The 20,960-nt window shown below is 57.6% G+C and overlaps 1 protein-coding gene across 5 annotated transcripts in view; it reads right to left on the bottom strand.

The window, feature by feature from the left end:
• Positions 1-20,960, bottom strand: part of KIF21B (kinesin family member 21B) — a 38,201-nt gene that overhangs the window by 11,265 nt on the left and 5,976 nt on the right. For 4 of the 5 annotated variants that reach the window (XR_009724887.1, XR_009724888.1, XM_061349411.1 and 1 more), the window contains exons 2-19: positions 12,761-12,983; positions 12,228-12,410; positions 8,939-9,088; positions 8,622-8,756; positions 8,104-8,271; positions 7,500-7,615; positions 6,284-6,479; positions 5,715-5,904; positions 5,536-5,599; positions 4,865-5,089; positions 4,497-4,578; positions 3,868-3,985; positions 3,384-3,575; positions 2,569-2,768; positions 2,319-2,426; positions 1,982-2,050; positions 1,044-1,273; positions 492-639 (exon numbers count right to left, since the gene is read on the bottom strand). Coding sequence is in view for 2 of the 5 variants with exons in the window: in XM_061349411.1 (XP_061205395.1) it covers positions 492-639; positions 1,044-1,273; positions 1,982-2,050; positions 2,319-2,426; positions 2,569-2,768; positions 3,384-3,575; positions 3,868-3,985; positions 4,497-4,578; positions 4,865-5,089; positions 5,536-5,599; positions 5,715-5,904; positions 6,284-6,479; positions 7,500-7,615; positions 8,104-8,271; positions 8,622-8,756; positions 8,939-9,088; positions 12,228-12,410; positions 12,761-12,983 (2,797 nt within the window). In the remaining 3 variants the exon portion in view is untranslated. The remainder of the gene's footprint in view (positions 1-491; positions 640-1,043; positions 1,274-1,981; positions 2,051-2,318; positions 2,427-2,568; positions 2,769-3,383; positions 3,576-3,867; positions 3,986-4,496; positions 4,579-4,864; positions 5,090-5,535; positions 5,600-5,714; positions 5,905-6,283; positions 6,480-7,499; positions 7,616-8,103; positions 8,272-8,621; positions 8,757-8,938; positions 9,089-12,227; positions 12,411-12,760; positions 12,984-20,960) is intronic. The other variant, XR_009724889.1, reaches the window with a different exon arrangement.

Raw genomic sequence — 20,960 nt, 5'->3', positions numbered from 1 at the left:
ACTGGGAGCATGGCTGTGCCCCTGCCCTGCACCCGCCACCCAGCCTTCTCTGTCCACAGCACCACGGTGCAGGGCCTGGAGCACATGTCTGATGAGGAATGTCTGAGGGACCTGGGGGCTTTAATCTGGAGAAGGCTCAGGGGGGACCTGATGGCTGCCTCCAACTACCTGACAGGAGGATGGAGCCAGGAGGGGCTGGGCTCTGCTCCCAAGGAACAAGGGATGGGACAAGAGGAACCGGCCTCAAGCTGCACCAGGGCAGGTTTAGATGGAGCTGAGGAACAATTCCTGCCCCAGAGGGTGCTCAGGCATTGGAACAGGCTGCCCAGGGCAGGGCTGCAGGCACCGTCCCTGCAAGTGTTCACACAGCGTGGAGACGAGGCCTCAGTGCCATGGGTTAGGGGTGGCCTTGGCAGGGCTGGGGTAAGGGTTGGACTGGATGGGATTAAAGGGCTTTCCCAGCCTGGTTGATTCTATGGTTCTATGGTCACCTTGATGAGCCGCTCCATGTCAGCCTCCAGGTTAACAATAGTCATTCTCTGCATGACGATGTCAAAGATTCGCCGCTCCAGCGACTGCCACTTGAGGCGGGCGGCTTTGCTGAAAGTCTGACTCGTCCCCTTCTTGGGGAACTTCTTCCTACAGCCAAAGGGAAGAAGAGACACATGGGCCACTGGCTGCACCGTTCCTGGAAAGCCATGCTTGCCCCAAAAGAATGCCCCAGGTGGGCTCTGGCTGGCCAGGAGCAGAGGAAGCATCTGCATGGTTTCTAGACTGCCCAACTTTTCAATTGCCCCTTAGCAAAGAAAGGGACAAGAGCTGAGCCCAGTGGGCTTTGTGTCATGGCATTTAACACTTATGGAGGGACAGCTCTGGGCTTAAGCCCAGGGGACAGTCAGCCACATGCTGCCAGTACAGCCTGTCACTGGGTCAATGGTTTAACACCAGCAAGAGGCTGGCCTTCACCCTCTAGCACCAGCCAAAAGCCAGGCATGGGAGTCCTGGGGTGCAGCATCACCTACTCCCACAGCCCCTGCCCTGACCTGGGGGGCCGAGCCCCGTTCGCAGGGGACGAGGGGTCTCCCAGGAAGTTGTTGATCTTCCTGTTCCACTGGCGCACAATGCTGGAGACGGAGCGAGCGCCAGACTCGGGCTCGGAGGATGTGGTGCTAGCCGAGACCTCGGCACCCGAGTCCAGCATGGCCGGCTTCTGGCTCGTCCTGCCCGCCACCCGCTCAGACATGGGCTTAGCGAGGCGGCGCAGCGCCGAGACCTGCGCAGGGTGGAGAGAAGGCGTCAGATGGGCATCCCCACCCCAAAGCTCTTCTATCACCCCCAGGTTCCCATAGACAAAGAGCGGCAGCTCTGGAGACCTAAAGCACTGGGGGTGTTCACGCCTCATGGATGTCTCCCTTCTGCCTCATACACCATCCCCTGCTGCCTGCAACCATCTCCCACCTGGTTACACTGAATCCTGGAATCCTTAGGGTTGGAAGGGCCCTCTGGAGATCATCCAGTGCAACCCCTGCCAAGACAGGGCCACCCAGAGCAGGGCACACAGGAACGTGTCCAGGCGGGTTTGGAATATCTACAGAGAGGAAGACTCCAAACCCCCCTGGGCAGCCTCTCCAGTGCTCTGCCTCCCTCAATGGGAAGTTCTCCCTTATGTTCAGGTGAAACCTCTCGTGCTTTAGTTTATGGCCATTGCTCCTCATCCTGTCACTGAGCACCACTGAAAATAGTCTGGCACCATCCTGCAGGCACCCACCTTTGAGATATTGATCTGCACTGACGGGATCCCCTCTCAGTCTGCTCTAGAAGGCCTCACTTCTCCCCCAGGAGCCATAAAAATCCTCCCACCCTTTTGGGAGGCCTGCTCCCAGAGCTGGCACTCACTGAAGGACAGGGTGTCTCTAAGCCAAGCACTGCAGTCAGGACCCCCATGGGGGCTACATGGAGGCAAACCCATCCCTCTCCTCACCTCCTGAGTTTTCCTCCGCAGCACTATTTCCTGCTGCCGCTTCTGAGACTCCAGAGCCCGGATCTGAAACTGCATGAGAGAGACACACACCCCTGGGGTCCTGCCCAGACACCCCAGTGATGGCCATAGCCCTGAGACTCCTAGGACCAAAACTTGGGGCAGTTATTTTGGCACAAACAGCCTCACTCTTGGTTTTAAAGTGAGCAGGTTTCCAGCCTCAAGCTAGCCCTAATGGCACATCACCCCACAACCATGCCAAGAGCGTGGGAAGCCCTCGGGAGCCATTCAGCCACTTCCCACCACACTGGGCGACCACCTGCGGGCGCTGGGCTCTCACCTCCTGCCGCCGCTGCTCCTTCTTGAGCTGCGCTATCTCCCGGTTCCTCTTTGTCTCTGCCAGACGCCTGCGCTGCTGCTCCTCCCGCATCTGCTTCATCAGTGCCACCTGCGGTGGGATCGTGGTACCATGAGTTGGGTCAGGCACCCAATTGTCCAAGGCATCCATCCAACCACACAGATGTCCTGCACTTGCCACCAGGACACGAGTGGGAAACATCGCTTGTGAGCAGGCAGACTTGACCAGGTACCTTTGCCTTCTTCATCTCGGTCACCTCTGCCTGCAGCTTCCTCAGCTCCCGCTCGTAGCGGGACTGGTTCTTGAGCAGGCGAGCATGCTCCTTCTGGGCTGCCTGGAGCTTCTGCAGGTCCCGGTTCATCTCCTTCAGCCGCTTCTCGTAGTCTGCTTTGATCTTGTTGGCTTTCTCCTCTGTGTAGCACTCCATAGTACCTAGAGGAGCAAGGAGAGAGCTTGTGATAGCCATCCACCCCGGGCTCCTCCTGCACTGGAGGCACAGGTCACTGCTCCCTCCACATCCCTCTGCTCTGGCCCCATCACAGGCTGGGCTCTGTCTGGGGGCATCCACTAAAAGAGCTGGGTTAGGGTTCAGCACAGGTTGGAGACAGTGGGTTTCAGCACAACCACTGGGCTGAGAGGAGCTGCAGACCTCGACATGGGTGATCCTGCCCTGCTGAGCCAGGATTAGCTACACCACCAGGTCTCTGGGCTCTTCATGTGTCCCTCAGCAGACCGTCAAGCTTTCCCAAGTGTTCCCACATGTCATGAAGGGGTGTTCAAGGCTAGAAGGGGCTTTGCTTTGCCGTCCTTTCCAGCCACCTCTCCACCTCCAGTGGGGTCAGGAGCTCTCCAGCTCACCGGCAGCAAGACCCAGACAAGCAGGGTCTTGGGAATCCCATGGGCTCAAGCAGAGGCAAAGAGATAGCAAAGCTGTACCAAAGCCAGCACTGCATGCAGGGGGTGGATGCTTTGGCTCTGAGTCAGCTGGGTAAGAGCAGGCACTGGGGCCCAGCACTGCAGGGAGGGGATTTCCCAGTCATTTCTCACTGAGGTTCTGCAGGACCCGGTCCCGCTCCAGCTGCGTGTCCCGAATCTTGTTCTGCAGCAGGATCAGCTTCTCCTCGTACTGGTGCTTGAGGGTCTGCAGGCGCCGCTGGCTGTTCTCTAGCTCATCGATCAGCTTCTGCTTGATCTCTATCTCACAAGTCAGATCTGCCAGGTCAGCCTGGAAGTTCACGGCTGCAGGCCAGAGGGGAACAGTCAGGCTGGGAGGGATGGGGCAGCATCACTCTCATAGCCCCAGTGAGCCACAGCACATGGAGAGGGCAGAGGGAGCGCATGGGAACCCACACTGCTAGAGAGCAGCAGTACCACAAAGAGTACTGGAGACACCTTGCAACAATCCTGGTGCTTTCTAAGCCCCTTAGAGAGGTGGCTGGGCTCTCCCTTCCCAGGACCAGAGCTCAGCGCTAGGGGACATGAACAAATGCACCCCTATACCATGGGCTGCATGTGTGGCTCTGCACTTTACCCTTCTCCTCTGTGTCTGAGTCTGAGTCCACCAGGCTCTCTTCACTGCCCGAATCCTCGTCTTCATCCTCACGTCCTTCTTCCTCCTCACAGCCGCTCTCATCCTGATCCTCTTCCTCCTGAAGGATGAGTGCTTAACCTCAGCTTGCAGAACAGCTTTGCCCTTCTCTCTGCAGCTCTTCCCTCCTCCAAACCTGAGCTCACCCCTCACTGATGTGCTGCAGCTCACACAGCAGGACTCAGCCTCCCACGTGGGATGCCCAAAGGCTGCAGCACCATTTCTGGACATCCAGCATCCACACTTGAAGGGAGCAGCCCTGTGCCCTATTCATTCCTGCATCCATCTCCTCCCAGCAGAGTAACTGCATCACCCAGCCCCAATTTGCCTAAGCATATTGAAACCAAGCCCCAGAAGATCATAGAATCATAGAAGAAGAGAACTTCCTGCTCCACAGCAGGGCTGGCTGGGGAGCAACCAGTTCCCCCCCTGTTCCAGCACTGAGTCCTCATCTCCACAACCCCTCTCACCTGCTTGCAGGATGAGGCTGAGCTTGGTCTCTCTTCCACATGGGGCAATGACAATGCTCCTCAACCACATGTCCCCTCGCTATGAGCATGAAGCACACTCACCTCTTCCACCTCATTCTCATCAGTCTCCTCCTCATTGTCCTGCTGCAGTTTCTGCCTCTTCTTAAATGCTTCCTTCTCTGGGCTGGAGGAAAGCAGAGGGGTGCTGGTGAAGGCCAGTGTCAGGGAGACTGGGGACAGGTCCTGCTGGGGGCCCCCCTTGTCTCCTGGTTTTGGACCTCTGGGGCAAAACGGCCTCCAGGATAGCATGGAGGGTGACAAGGAGATCAAGGCAGTGCTGAGAGGGGAACCTGGGCTCTGTCTCAGTGCTCTGGCTTCCACACAGATGAGGGCAGCTGTATCCCTGACTCGACACTGCTGGACTGACATGGACATCCCCCTCCCCAACACCCCACAGTAGATGCCTTCACCTCTTCCTCCGCTGCCTCCTTTCTTTCTTCTTGAGGCGCTCCAGGTCCTGCTTGGCCCGTCGAAGGACATCGGAAGCCTCCGTGTCCACCGGTGCAGCAGGGCTACACAGCCCAGCCAGGCTGGAGCCTGGGGATGAGCCCATGGGATATGGGGCCCGAGCAGAGACGCGGGAGAGGCTGCGACGCAGGGACTCATTCATGGACTCACTCTCCAGGAGCTTCGTCCTAGGGAGTGAAGACAGCACGTGGTCAAAGAAGAGACATCCCACTGTCCCCACAGGATTGGACCTTGCCTGGTTGTAGGATAGTGTGAGCCAGGGACAGTCATTCCCATTTATATTGGGTCAGAATGCTGCAAGATCACGCAAGAGACTGGGATGGACTCAGCTTTAGGGGGCCAGTGGTTCCTGGGAAACACCAAGCATTTCTATACCAGGATCTCCCCCTCTATCAATGGCCAAACAAAGGACGACAACAGCCAAACAGTGCCTGGGACTCTCACAGCCCCAGTGTAGCTGCAGTGTAGTCAGTTGCTACTCCAGCAAGGCTTTTCACTCACCCCAGTGATGCTGCAGGCATGCAGCTCTGAGCCACCCCAGGGCTCAGACCCCACCACAGCTCCTGCAGAGCCCGGGCACCCTGGGGACCCACAGCACCCATGCCCAGCTCACCTCAGCTCTTCGATCTCCCGGATGTAGTTCTGGATGAGGGTGCCAATAGCTTCATTACCATCTCCTGGAGGAGCAGAGGTGCAGGTGGGTCAAGGCAAGACACAGGCTGTACCTGTGCACCCATCCCAGCTACAGTGGCTGAGCTGACCCACCACACCTCGCACTTAGCCCAGCCTCACCTGCCCTAGCCAGCATGAGGTTGGCCTCCTGGCTCATGAGTTGGGTGACCCTGCTGTTGATGGCATCAATGGCCTCTTGCATGGCCTTCACCCGCATGCGCAGGGTGCTGTTCTCCTTCTGCAGCATGGCATTCTCACGGAACAGGTCGCTGTAGCCTTCTGAGCCATCCTCCCCAATGACCCGCTTTCCCTGTGGGGACAGGAGGAGACAGTCCTGAGTGCAGGGTGAGCTGGAGTGTGGGGCCCACCACTGCATCCCTGAGGGCCGCCCCAGCCACCAAAGCAGGGGCAGGGGCAAATCCAAGGGCCAAGGAGAGGCAGAAGGTGAGAGATGCTTCAAGGCTTCTCCCTGCCTTTGCATCCCCAAGTGACTTGCCCAAGGTTCTGCTGTGGCCAGGCAGGAGCTGAGCCCCCACTCCTTAAACCTTCTGACCTCCCGCAGCAGTTACTCTTAGCACTAGGGGCAGAGCATGGCTGGCAGGAGGGTCTCTCCTGCTAAACCTGCCACAATGAAACACGAAGAATAGCTTCAACTCCTGCCTCCATCCCATCTCTGCAGGCTCACTCACCGCCTTGTACTCCATCAGCTCCATCTGCAGGCGGGCGATCTCGGCCCTCAGGGCACTGATCTGCTGACTTGTCTTGTCCTGGTTCACCACCACCTTGTTCTTGATGTTGCGGGCCCGGTTGGCGTACTTGAGCGTGTTCAGGGTCTCCATGAAGTCCCGGTCAGAGGGGCTCACACACGCGATCATGATGGTTTGGCTTGGGGAGGCAAAGACCAGGGTGAAAGGACAGCTCCCCCTACCCTGCACCAACTCAGTACCTGGAAACCTGGAACCCAACACAGTCCACCCCTGGACACCCATCCTAGGCCCTTCTGTGTTCTATACCCAAGGTATAACCAGGATTCAGTGCCTCCCAGACCCAGAACCCCACAACACATCACACAGCACTGGACAAAGCCAACCTCCGCTGGCCAGCTAAGACACACTAGGATTGCTGGGGAATAATGGGCTCTTCAGAGAAGTAGAGCCACAGTAGTGCACCCAAAGTAGACAGGGAATTCAGTCCATCCCGTGCTGGGCAGCACCACATGCCAAGTCCTGGATCACAAGGGATACGAAGTGCTTTGCACCAGCTAATTCTGCCAAAGCTGGCTAATTGCACCAGGGACACATGAGGAACCAAGGTCTTTATATCTGCAAGGTCATACACTGCCTGCCAGGAGGCATCTCCTCCCCACCAGGCAGCGCACGAGGCCCAGAAGAGGCCAGGAGGATGGTCAGGGGCTGGAGCAGCTCCTGTATGGAGCCAGGCTGAGAACACTGGGGCTGTTCAGCCTGGAGAAGAGAAGCTGCGTGGAGACCTCAGAGCAGCTTCCAGTGTCTGAAGGGGGCTACAAGGATGCTGGGGAGGGGCTCTTCATCAGGGACTGCAGTGATAGGAGAAGGGGTGATGGGTTCAGACTGAAACAGGGGAAGTTCAGGTGGGATCTGAGGCACAGAGAGAAGTTCTTCCCTATGAGGGTGCTGAGGCACTGGCACGGGTTGCTGAGAGAACTTGTGAATGTTCCATCCCAGAGCTGGACAGAGCCTTGAGCAGAACAGTCTAGTGTGAGGCGTCCTTGCCCATGGCAGGGGGTTGGAAGCGGATGCTCTTAAGGTCTTTTCCAACCCAAACCGTTCTATGATTCCACGATTTAAATCCTGAAATAGCTCCTCCATGGCTCCATAGACCCGCAGACCTCTCGCAGGGCTCAGTCCCAGCCTGGGACCCCCTTACCTGTTGCCCCCAAGGGAATCCTGCAGCAGGCGGGTGAGCTTGGAGTCACGGTAGGGCACGTGCACAACCTTCTTGCTCTGGTCTCCGAGGGCACTGATGACGTTCCCCAGGGCCAGCTACCAAAACAAAGGAAAGACCCTCCCAAATTCCACCCCTGCTAAGAACACTGCTGCTTCTGATGTGCGTGGCCAGCGCATCAGCGCTGCGACATGTGCTGTGGCAGAGCTTTGGCATGGGAGAGGTGGAGGGATGGGGCTTCCCTTGCCAGTCTCAGCATTCACCCCCTTTCCCGTGGCTGTGCCTCTCTCCTGCATTCCCTGAGGAGCAACATTGGCCCCTGGAGGGTTTTTCTAGCTTAAATTAGGGGATCTCAACCTTCTGGGGACTTAAACCCTTGCACCCAGCTGTACCCCTCCCCATAGTCCTGCCCTAGCTATGCCCTCACCACTGGCATTTTGGATTGTGCATCCTCATGCCTACACAATCAGGTAGCATAAACCCCAGCAGAGACAACAGCAACCCCAAAAGCCCAGAGCAGCCCCAAGCAGGACCCAAAGGTGTCACAGGCTTCCCCTCCCCTTGTGTGCTGTGCCCAGGGTCGTACCAGTCCACAGTTGATGGAGATGCCTTCCTTGGCCCTCTCGCCGGTAGCACCCGTTCGTTTCAGCCTCTCTGAGCCAGCCAGGTCCACGAAGTGAAACTTGGCAGTGAGGGTCTCATACTCTGTGGTGGGTTGAGATCCATCCAGGAGGCTGGTCACCTCCCCATTCATCTGCAGCCACATGGAGAGGATCATCACCATGGATTCCTGGCTGCATTCACATGTCAGCAAAAGCCCCAGCATTTGCTCTCCACACCTAGTCCCTCAAGGATGGGGGAGACGATGCCAACAGCAGCTTGCTCTGGGCCATCCCTTGGGCCAGACCGTCCCTGCTTTGCATGGGACTGCAGACCTCAGCTCCCATTAAATGCTAATACAGGCTATGACTGGAAAGAAAAAGACAAACCCCTGCCTCTCTCTGCAAGACTTCAAACCCTTTCCCCTTTCCAAAGGACCTCACACATATCGCCCGGGTATTCGATGCAGGAAGAGCCCAGCCGTGAGGCAGGAGCGCATCTCACCAGCTCCGGGCGGGTGCACACTCTCATCTGGCAGAGGTGAATGGTGAAGATGGCGTGGGACCGGGAGCTCTGCACATTCATCTGGGTGCTGGCCGTGGTGCGGGAAAGGGCTCCCTGCTTCAGGCACTGGATCAGCTACAACAACACGGAGCAGGGAAGAGGGAAACCTTAAAAGTATCCTTTAGGGAGGCAGGACAGCCCAGTGAGCACACCGAGCTGCCTCTGCATCACTCCAGGGCTGCTCTGTTCCCTTCTGGGTGAGATCACCCCACATCCCTGGTCAGTGAGCACCCGTATCTGCCCCATTCCACACCCACCTCATCCTGTGAGTTGATGAGGCGTGACGTAACCCCTGTAGTGTAGATGCTTCCACTGGCATCCTCATGGATTTTGATGTTCGATTTGCGATGGCGCACGTCAGGGTCACGGGCACTATCAAACAGGTCCAGGATCTCTTCATTGTAGAGCTGAGTGGGGTAGAAGTGGGTGCAGTGTGAGTAGTAGTAAGCAGGAGGCTGCTAAAGCAGAGCACAGCAGGATGACAGGAGCTGAGAGCCCGGAGGCCAGGCTGCACACTAAGGGTGCGCATGTGTTCACACGTAGGATCACAGAATGGTTTGGAAGGGACCTTAAAGCTCCTCCAGCTCCAACCCCTGCCATGGGCAGGGACCCCTTCCACTGGAGCAGCTTGCTCCAAGCCCCTGTGTCCAACCTGGCCTTGAGCACTGCCAGGGATGGGGCAGCCACAGCTTCTCTGGGCACCCTGTGCCAGCGCCTCAGCACCCTCACAGGGAAGAGCTTCTGCCTTAGATCCAAACTGAACTTCCCCTGTTTCAGTTTGAACCCATCACCCCTTGTCCTGTCACTGCAGTCCCTGATGAAGAGTCCCTCTCTTGCATGCAAATACATACACGTGTATGTGCTTAGGCAAGGCTGACCAGGAGAGCTGATGTGTGTGCAGATGTAGGAAAGGACACACGGGATGTGTGTGCACACAGGAGATGATGCTCAGGCAAGCTCTAACTTTCTGCATATGTACTCAGCCAGGACAGGATGCCCAGAAGAAATGGCATGTGTGCCCACGCAGGTGTACATACATGTGCCATGTTTGCCTCGCAAAGCTCTGAGCTGCAGTCTGGGTTGGTTTGAACTCTCCAACCCTGTCATGTCCCTGTCCCACAGTGTGGACACCCAGGAGCTCTGCATCCTCCCAGCCTTCCCTGCTCACTTGGAGAGCTCCCTGCCACAGGAGCCAGCAGAGCCCCTCTCCCACCACGCTTCCCTAAGGTAACCTTGGGTGGAAAGGAAAGAAAGGGCTACAGGAAGGGCTGGATGAGCAGAGAAACCCTGAGGACCCGGAGCTGACAGATGTCCCCATTTGTATCTTGACCCTGCAGCATCCTGTCTCATGCTGGGGCAGAGGGACACCCCTGCCCTTTTGTCCTCCTGCCACCACCACTCAATGCCACACGTCACCCTCTCACACTTATGTCCCTGTGTAGAGAACGGGGAGACACAAGGACTACAGGGTCCTGGCCACCTCAGCGGATCAGGCTGATCTGTCCCTGGCTCCCCCAGGGGCAAACAGGCTCTCTGAGGGTTCAAACCCTGCTCTCACAGCCTGCTCCTGGGAGGAGAGTCACAGGACAGGGATCAGCAGGGTCAGCTCCTGTTCCACTGCCAGCACAACACAGCTGGTAACCAGCATCTGATGCAGCCATGTGCCCACGCTGGCACAGGAGAGCCATTATCACTCCAAAACCCTCACTGGGTTGCCTGGTTTGATGTCCATGCTGCAGGGTGGACCAGAAGGCAAGGCTTTCAGCAGGCCTCAATGGCCTTAGCCACCGGGCCATCAGGTTTCTACGGTCCCCACGTGTAACAGGGGCGGATAATGTCCCACTGGGCACTACTGGCCTGGGGAGTGTAACCATGAGCAGCTTTGAAGCACAGCAGAGGAAGCTGTTCCCATCCTCCACTGCAGTCACAGAACAAATATCTCTGAGGCTGTTTTGAGAGCCCAAAGCACCAGAGGTCAGAGGTGGTGAAGAGTGAGAAAGGCTCCAGGAAATACCCATGGCAGCTGCTGTGAGCCCAAGCAGGGCCACTGCTTTTTCACCCCCAGGTGTCACTGGGGTTGTGCTGGACCTCTTGGTTTGAAGAGATGCTTCTGAGGATGGCCTGGAACAGAGGCAGCACAGACATCCCATTTCCAGTATTCATCTCTCACGTGTCCAAACCCCAGCTACCAGATCACCCAGCATCCTGAGACACTGTTGGGGCATCCCAAAGTACAGGGAGAAACTGAGGCAAGGGAAACTATAGCTGGACAGCAAAGAATCTTCTAGACAGCAGATACAGGATGCTGAGAGGTAAAGGAAAGTGTGTTATATAGGGTAAGGTGACACACATTGGGTTTAAGGCCAGTATTTGGTTCTACAGCTCAGGAAGGCAGGACCATGCCATGGTTCCAACAGGGTTAGGGCACTCTGCAGCAGGGATAAAGCCCAATCAAGGTGCATCTCCCAGAAGGACTTCAGTACAGGCAGGAAATGGTACCCATTTCCATCCCAGCCCACAGGTTCCCCAGAGTGGGGGCCCATGAGAATGAGGATATGTGGGAAGGCAGCCAGGAGCTTGGACAGGCTGAGTGGTGGGGAGGGAAGGATGTGGCAAGACACACATCACAATGGGAGTGAGCAAGGGTTCTGCAGGTGGAAAGCTGGTTGGAAAGGATTTCTTCAGTGAGGATATCAGCCCCTGAGACTGGGAGGTGCCTTTGGGCACCACTTATGCTCTCCAGGCCACGGACATCTGGAGGAACCCAGGTGTGATGGACTCCAAAGCCACATGGAGGCAAAATCCCAGCACAGGGCCTCTCTCTCTGCCTGCCTGTTTCCTCTGGGCTCTACCCCAGATCAGGAGACCAACCAGATGAAGTCTGTTTAGGAGCCCAGCTTTGGGCTCAACACCACCCAATGGTTCCTCACCAGCTCAACACCACCCAATGTTTCCTCACCAGGGCCTTAAACCAGTTCCTGTCTTGAGCTCCTTTGCACTTTTACACCAGAACCAGTCCACAGGGAGACTGCTGCAGCCACACAAGGTCCAGAGGCTTTCAGGGACAAGCTTCTCCAGGAAAAGAAGTAGTTAATAGAAGAGCCTTTTGAAATCAAGAGGCCAAAGCAGAGGCGGGAAAGGATGCAATGAAGCATTCTCAAGGTCAAAGATGCAGCAAAGGACATGGGAAATAATGCAGCCCTTCCTCCAATCCCCACAAGATTGGCACTTCTTCCACTTGTTTCACTGGGAATGCTGGTACAGACCCAGGGAAGCAGATATGTCACTATCCTCAACCTCAGCCAGGAGTAAGCAAGCCTAGAGCCCCCTGAATGTCCAAGGGACAAGGGGCCACTGGAAGGGGATCCCTTCAGCCAAGAAAGTGCCACCCCCGTTCGTGGCCATCATGAGGGCAGCTCCTTTGAGTCTCCTCTGCTGTGTGGCAGCACACCTGCTGTAGGATACAGCTCAGCCACGGAGCAGCCAGGACACGACTGCTGGGCAAAGGAGAGGGTGGCAGTGTCACCCAGATGTGCCGTCACCCACCTCCAGGAACTGGGCACTGACTTTGAACTCCGGAGCTGCCCTGCCCTGACTCTGCGCCGTGCGCTTGCGCTCCTCAATGCCGCTGAAGAGGTGGCTGATGGCCCGCGGGATGATGCCCTGCTCTTCCTCAGAGATGTTCACGTCAAAGCCGGTGCCCATGGTGTACGTCTTCCCTGCACCAGTCTGCAAAGAGGCAACGAGGGGGGAGCTGGCTGGGCTCTCCCAGGCTCAGCTCTGCCCAAGGCACCTTTCACCTCCCCATCACCACCCCAGCACCCCAAATGCCTCTGCTAAACTCCTCTGATCCCCACTCTCACACCACCTCCTATGCCCCCACCCCAGCCCTGCCTCCCTCTCCTCCCATCCAAGACCAGCCCCAGCCCCCTCTCTTGCCCAGCCCAGGAACAGCTCTGTCCCCTCCACTCCCCACCACCTGTAACCTCTGCAGATGCCGTCTCAGCAGCCCCAGCACCCAGTGCTGCAGAGGAGCCCAAGGCCCATGCCAGAACCCAAGAAGCAGGCAGAGCACATACCTGTCCATACGCCAGCACAGTGGCATTGTAGCCCTCAAAGCAGCCTTCAATGAGCTTGCCAACACACGTTGTATAGATCTGCTCCTGCCACGTGTCCAGGTCAAAGACAAAGTCATAGGTGAAGGCCTTGTCCTTCCCCAATAGCACCTGGGGCTCTCCGGGTGTCACTGAGGTGCAGATGTGACATCCCTCTATTTTCTCTTTGGACAGTTGAGGACGGATCCTGCAAGAAGGGAAGGGGGCTGAGGGCAGCCTCAGGGCTCACTCACATGAGCCTGGTCCTGAGGATGTGAGCAATGTCCCACACTGGAACTGTGGCTGCTGCAGACGGGGGACTGGGCGCACCTTTGCCTGCAGTATGGAGCAGAGAGCACTGAATGCGTCTGCTCCTGCACCCAGTGACAACCTTGATCTGTTTGTGGCCAAGGAAAGGGGCTGGGGCATTCCAGTGATGCCACCATCCACCTCTGCAGCCGAGGAGGTGACAGGCAGGACTGGGGACCACAGCACAGGCAGGTAATCACATGCAGCCCCCACTTAAACTACCCTTGCCCCAGTAGCTGAATATGGCCCATACAGGGGCATACAGGGCCATGGCCATGCTGGCTCATGCACTGCAATGCCCCTGTCGAGGCAGCAAGCACTGGCTGTGCGTAGATACCCACTGATACACAGAAGCAGGCATGAGAGGGACTGCCAGGGCACAGGCAGGATGCTCTGCAGCCAGCAGCACCCACTTCAGAGGCAACAAGATCAAACTGCACTTCCAAAGGCTTGAAATGCAAAGGGCAAAACCATGCCGAGACAGTCCCAGAGCCAAAACAACCGCCCCAACCCAACCACCGCCCAGCCCAGCAGCTGTCCCCAGCCATGGGCTTGGTGGATGGGATGGGGACAGGCGAGGCTGTGCCCAGCTCCTGCCTCTGGTGGCATGCACAGGTGACCCTCTGCATTCCCACCCATCACACTGAGCCCCTTCCCAACAGTACAGAGCAGCCAGGCACAGCCTGCAGCAGCTCCGGGTTTGGGTGCATGTGCCAGCTGTGGGAAGCTGGCTGATCCCAGGGGATTCGTGTAGAATGAGGGAGCACAGAGCCAAGCACCACGGCAAACAGCTCTCATTAGAGCTGATGACTGCACATCTCCCCTCCCTGGGTGCTTCAGAGACATAGCTATTAATTCCTTGGAAGCCACATCCCCGGCAGCACCGCATCCCTGCCAGCGACCGCAGCAGACGCTTTGTGGATTGGGGCTCCTCAAGAGCCTCCTCAGCCTGGCCGGTGGCAAGCAGGGCTCAGAAGAGACAAATGAGCCTGTGAACCCCCACCGGGTTTGGGGGCCAGGGTGTCCCCGTGGGGCAGGAGGCAGAACGAGCACCCGGCTCTCCAGCGCGTGGGAACAGCTCTGGGTGTCTGTGGGTAAATTTAGCTCAGCAGCCACAATAGAAAGCAGCTTCTGATGTGCTCGGCCCCAGACTCGCTCCTGTCGCCTTCCCAGGGTCCCACCCTCCTCCAGGAACATTAAACCCCAGCTTTAATTGCTTTTTGAACAACATTCTGAGCTTCCCCCTCTCCCTCACCCCAGCCATGCTCAGCGACAGTGTCCTCGGGGAATGGGCAGGGAACAGACTGGAACCACGGTAATTTGGGAAAGTTCTTCAGAGAAAGGAGAACAGGGTTTTCAGCAGAACATTTCATCCCCTCCCCGGTGGTTAAATGTGGGTCTGGAAGAGAGGGTGAGCAGCAGCGCTGCAGGGGTGTACACACATGGATCTCCATAGAGCATGGGCTAGAGACCGGCCATGCTGGGCTGTCCTTGAGGCCAGGAGCCAATGGTGTCCACATGCCAACATCTATGGCTCTCCCATTCCCTAAACATCATTGCCCAGCCAGCTCCAAGCACTTGAGGGACCCCATCACCTGCCAGGGGACCTGCAGGGAGCCATGTACCAGCCCTCAACATGCATCCCATCTCCCCAGGGGGACCAGGGACATGGGAACCTCCCCAGAGGGGCCTGCTCTTCAGGTAATCAGCTGAGCATCACTGATGGATGTTCTTGGAAGCTCCTGTCAGCTGGTGTGGGAATACTATGGATCCCCCACTGCAAGAGCAGGACAAGCAGAGCAGGAGGGCAGAGATGTGTGCCAGTGGCCGCAGCCTCATGTGGAATGGTGCACAGATCCCCTGCAGCATCACAGGAGATGTATGTGACCACCAAGACGTTGCAGAGGGTTTCTCTAGGCCAGTGCAGCTCCTCCTGCTCCCTGGCACCCAACTGTCCCAGCTCTCTCACACCCTGCCCTCCCAGGAGAAACATCACCATGCTGGGCACTGAGCCACATGAGACCCTCGCTGGGCCAGGCGGGTGCTCACATACAGATCAAGCCATGCTCAGGAACTAGAATACCTCCTACAAACATAGAATTATAGAATCGTTTAGGTTGGAAGATACTTTTAAGATCATCAAGTCCAACTTTTAACCCAGCACTGCCAAAGCCACCATTAACCCATGTCCCTGAGTACCACATCTGCATGCCTTTTAAATACCTTAAGGAACGGTGACTCCACCACTGCTCTGGGCAGCCTGTTAAAGTGCTTGACAGCTCTTTGAGAGAATTAAGCTTTCCTAATCTTCAACCTAACCCTGCCCTGGTGCAGCTTGAGGCCGGTTCCTCTTGTCCCATCCCTTGTTCCTTGGGAGCAGAGCCCAGCCCCTCCTGGCTCCATCCTCCTCTCAGGCAGTTGGAGGCAGCCATCAGGTCCCCCCTGAGCCTTCTCTTCTCCACACTGAACCCCCCAGGTCCCTCAGCCCTTCCCCATCACACTGTGCTCCAGGCCCTGCTCCAGCTCCGCTGCCCTTCTCTGGCCCCGCTCCAGCCCCTCAAGGTCTCTCCTGTAGTGAGGGGCCCAGAGCTGAACACAGGATTCAAGGTGCGGCCTCACCAGTGCCCAGTGCAGGGGCTCAATCCCTGCCCTGGCCCTGCTGCCGCACTGGTGCTGGTACAGGCCAGGATGCTGGGGGCTGCTTGGCTGCCTGGGCACAAGCTGCTCCTGTTCAAGCAGTTATCAACCAATACCCTCAGGTTCTTTTCCACTGGGCAGCTTTCCAGCCAAACGTGATACAAACATCAGCAGAGCTAGCAAGGGCTGTCTTGGTGGCCCTGTCCTCAATCCCACCAGGTGACACTGGGGGACCTGGCAGCGCCTGCCATGCTCTGCCTCAGTTTCTCTCCTCTGCTACAAAGATCAGCAACTTTAGAAATCATAAAGTCACCATCTGAGTCCTAAAGGGCTGAGACACCCATAGAGGGTCTGGCTGATGCCCTGGAACCCATGACACAGGCAGCCTGTGCCTGGCCATCCCCATGCTGGCACAAGAGGACTGCCTGAAGCCGGCATGGGAAGGACACAGGTTATCCTTGGGCCAGCAAGATGAGCAGTGCCAGTCCCACCTCCGTCCTGCCTGTGCTGATAAACCAACATCAGAACAGACACCACAGCCAGGGAGGAGAGAGCTGGTGAGACCACAGTGGCACCATGAGCCTGGCCGCCACCTCCACCCCCTGCATGCTCAGCTCACCGTGAAGGGACAGTGACAAGGGACCAGTACCCAGGACAGAGCAGCATGGTCCTGGCCGAGTGCTCCAGGCAAGCAGATGTGGCTGCTTCCCACACAGATACACAGGATTGGGAGGCAGAAGGACACACAGATAGAGACAGAGGTACAGGTAGGGGTGGACACTGCTCCTTCCCAAACTGACAGCTCTCACAGAATGATGCTGAGTGGCACAGCAGGAGCCTGCTCCTGCATCAGCATCCAAACCCAGCAGCATGAGCAGCAATGTGTGTGCCAGGGAGAGCCCACAACTGCATGGGGACACAAAGGGAGCCTCAGCTGGAGCCTCTCCATCGCTCCTTCCCGTCCCTGGCAGGCTGTGAAAGCAGCGTCTCCATGGTGGAGCTGCCAGGGCGCCAGAGCATCTGGGAGGAAGGGGGGAGCGGATCCTGCACCCTAAGGGGCAGGGAGCTGCTGTGGGCACACGGGCGAGCACAAAGCCTGGGTTGTTCAGTGCTGCTGCCTTATGCCAGCGTTTGGCCAGGGAAGGGGGAGAAACCAAGCAAGGCTGGGAGCCAAGCACTGGATGGGCACCGCAGGGCAGCCAGCTCCCACAGGCAGCCCTTACAGGGTCAGCTCAGGGAGAGACCTGCCCATTCCAGCATCTTAAGCCCTGCAAGCAGCGGAGTGGGTGAGGTTCAGCACGCTGGGCACAGCCAGTATCCCCTCATGAAGGCTGCATCCACCAAGGCACCATCCAGTCCTCCCTGTGTGGTTATGGGAGACTTTCCTTGTGCTGGATGGCACAATTCAGCTGACGTGGGCTGCGGGGTTCATGTCCTGTCCCCTTGACTGATTCAGTTTCCCCCCTCCCAGCCCACTGCTATGGCAACCCTAGGGGGCTCCAGGGCATCCTTTGCCCTCCAGCACTTTGCCAGTGCTGTGGCAGCACACTCCTATAGCCCTTCTGCCATGGTGCCAGTCACACCACCACCACCACCCCAGCAACCTGCCTGCATCCACAGCCAGGCTCTCCTGAGGCTGTATCAGCCTGCTGAGACACAGCCACAGCTGGGACAGGGCAGGATCCCATCCCTCCAAGACCACTCTGGGAGGGAGTGTGGCTGCCTGTGTCCCGCAAGGAGCCATTCGCCTCCCCTCCCGAGACCAGAGCCATGGAAAACCAGCCAGGCAGGGCTAGATTCCCATGGAGCCAAGCCAGAGAGCCAGGGATAGGCAGGTAGAAGAGCTCTATGGTGTTTTTCCTTTCTGTGCCAGGCCCCAGAGGGCGGAAGCCGCTTGCTCTCATCTACCCTGTCTCCAGAGAGGCAAGGTGAGGGGCTGGGACACTGCCCAGCTGCGGGTACCTCTCTGGGGCAGGCTGGCTGAGGTCGGAGCTGGCAGAGCCCATCAGCCATGGCTGGCTGCTGGGGATATGCCTGCCAGGACACTAGTGCTGGGCAAGCCTAGGCAGTACCTTGCAATGCTCCCCACACTGCCTGTATTCATTCTGCTGCCATTCCCAGTCCCTGCAGTCACCCTGCTCCTCTATCACCCATGTTCACCCCAGTTCTCCTGCCCACATGACTTTGCATTCATAGAATAATGGAATGGTTTGGGTGGGAAAAAACCTTAAGATCAACCACAGGCAGGGACCCCTTCCACTGGAGCAGCTTGCTCCAAGCCCCTGTGTCCAACCTGGCCTTGAGCACTGCCAGGGATGGGGCAGCCACAGCTTCTCTGGGCACCCTGTGCCAGCGCCTCAGCACCCTCACAGGGAAGAGCTTCTGCCTTAGATCCAACCTGAACTTCCCCTGTTTCAGTCTGAACCCATCACCCCTTGTCCTATCGCTGCAGTCCCTGATGAAGAGTCCCTCCCCAGCATCCTTGTAGCCCCCTTCAGATACTGGAAGCTTCTGTGAGGTCTCTCCTCCCATCCCTATATTACCCATGTTTGAGCCACATCACCTGCATTCACCCTGCTCCCATCCCTGCTCCCCCTATTGCCCCATCCCCACTCCCTGTGTCACCCCCATTCACCCTGCTCACACTCCCTCCAGCCTGCCCAGCATAAGAGTTGCAGGAGCATCCGCAAGGCACCCCAGGCTCCCATGGAGCCCCTCTGCCAGCCTCACTGCGCTCTCTGCTCCCCCCATGCTTTGCTCTCCTATGCCCAAACCGGCACTCCAGGCTTTGCTGCTGCCCAGCAGCACAGGGCAACCAGGAGGAGAGCAGCTCTAACACCACTGTGTGCTCCCCTAGGACAACCTATCACTCAAGGACAACCCAGGCACTGCAGACCCAACTGGCAAGCCAGTGTGCGGCACAGGCAGTGCAGTGCGGTGGTGTGCGGGGTACTCAACCTGGCCAAGCAGCGTTGTGGGTGCTGCCAACATCATCAGGGTTAGATCAGAGCCAAGTGCTCCAGGTTTTCCCATGTATCCAGGCCCGCACAGCAAGCGGGGGTAGTCTGTCCTCACCAGCAGACAAGCTCAGTGGGGCTTGATCGTGGGTGGGATCAGCCCCCTTGCTCAAGAAGGGATGCCCCCAGCCCCGTTCCCTGCCCAAGCATGGGGTCCCAGGAGAGGGGGTTGGTGCCTGTTTGCATACGGGTTGCTTTGTCCCCGAGTCAAGCCAAAGTTAAGCATTTAATTACCACAGCAGGGAAGCGGCTCAGCAATCAGGGAAAATTGAATAAGGCTCCCTGGGGACCGCCAGGTCTGGTCAGTAAATGCTCCGATTAAGAGATATAGCAAACCACATCCAAGCAGGAATGAGCACAACACCGGCAGGCACCAGGCTCAGCCTGCCTGTGGACCCACACGTGCCACAGGATCACTGCCTGTGCTTCAGCCCAAACCCACCGGAGCAGAGGGTGCTATGGCCAGCGCTGCCCGACCAGCACCAGGGGCAAGATGAAGCTCGTTGGCAGTCTGGAGATAGGCAGGTCCTCACAGAGCTGGGATGTACATCCCATCCCAGGCTGGTTTGTGCTGGAGGAGACATTAAAGCTCCTCCAGCCCCAACCCCTCCCACAGGCAGGGACCCCTTCCACTGGAGCAGCTTGCTCCAAGCCCCTGTGTCCAACCTGGCCTTGAGCACTGCCAGGGATGGGGCAGCCACAGCTTCTCTGGGCACCCTGTGCCAGCGCCTCAGCACCCTCACAGGGAAGAGCTTCTGCCTTAGATCCCACCTGTATGACCCCAGTATGGATCCTCTGCATAGATGTGCTGGATGTGTCCAGCTCCTGGCTGCCCAACCTGCTGCCTTGCAGGCAAATCCCCTGCCCCCACCCCCTAATTCTCCAGCTTTCCCAGGCTTAGGGAAACCTTTAAGTCAGGGCACGGCAGCAGCATGTGCTGCTCATTAGCTCTGGCAGGAGCACACTGGCACCGGGGCGCACCATCTGCTCTGCACCGAGAATGACCCCAGGTCAGGGGCAGGGGACATGCCACCAGCTCCGGGATGGGCACCGGGGACACCCACCCCAAAGCAGCAGGTAGACACCAGCAGGGCCTGGGGGAAGCACGGGATCATGCTTTACCCTGTCTGGAGGGGCACATGAGTGGATGGACTGAGTTTGGGATCTTCCTGGACAGCTCCTTCACCCCCATAAATGACTGGTGATGCCACCGGCTCCACGCTGGACCTGCCCTAGAGAAGAGGCTGGGAAACGCCATGGAGATGCTTGAAAATCACAGAGCAAAGACAATCACCAACAAAGGGATACAGAGCCCCACACCACAGGCAAGGTGGGTGGTGGAAGGAAATGTATGTATGGCAGCATCTGCAACTCAATGCACCCCCCAGCAGGTGAAAACAGACACAAAACCACCAGCTCAGCAGCAGTACCAGCAGCTACAGGAAACCATCACCCAGCAGGAGATACTGGCCATCGGTACCTTGCAGGGGCACAGAGAAGCCACAGATAGTCATACTCGCCCTCCCAGTTCTGCACCCCAGTACTGAAGCTCCCACTGCCTCCCAAGCCAGTGAATCACACCCACAGGGTCTCTCTCCTTCCTAGATACCCCTGTGAGATCCAGATGTCCCAGTTCCACCTCAGTACTGGTGCATCCATGCTGGAGATAAGGCTTTCCCAGCCACCCCAGTGCACTCCAATTGCCATTGGGAGAACAATGCGATCTTAGCAGAAGATGCTGCAACCTCAGAGCCCATGGGGGACATCTGGAGAAACCTGCCTGCAAGACAGGATTGAGGGTGGCACAAACAAGGTATTTCTCCACCCCATACCCCCCCCCCCCCCAATAAATAACTAAAGCCCCAAGTCCTTGGCTGGCAGGATGGGCATGGAGCACCCAGAAACAAACCTGGTCCCGCGGCTGGGAAGGGAACAAATGTGTTTTCCGCTCACCCAGGCTCAGTGTGAGATAACAGATGAGCAGAGCAACATGGCCCGAGAGATGCCCCCTCCTACCACAGGAAAGGGCCAAGTTGTGCCTCCCAACCCTGTGTCACCGGACTGGGAAAGTGCCCATGCTCAGTGCTTGGAGAGGACCAGGAGCCCGGCTCCAGCATCGCTCATCTCCTCCCATAGCAGTGCAGGAATGGAGGCATCCCACTCCTGCCACCCAAGCAGCACACCCACAGGGCTCTGCCAACAGGTTATTTGGGAAGCTCAGA

The sequence above is a fragment of the Neopsephotus bourkii genome, unplaced genomic scaffold, assembly GCF_033783945.1.
Source record: "Neopsephotus bourkii isolate Nb327-2 ecotype Australia unplaced genomic scaffold, CSIRO-AGI_Nbou_v1 NB_414, whole genome shotgun sequence".
In the NCBI taxonomy this organism is placed as follows: Eukaryota; Metazoa; Chordata; class Aves; order Psittaciformes; family Psittacidae; genus Neopsephotus; species Neopsephotus bourkii.
Note: the sequence above shows the minus strand (reverse complement) of the source record. Positions and strands in the feature narration are given on the sequence as shown.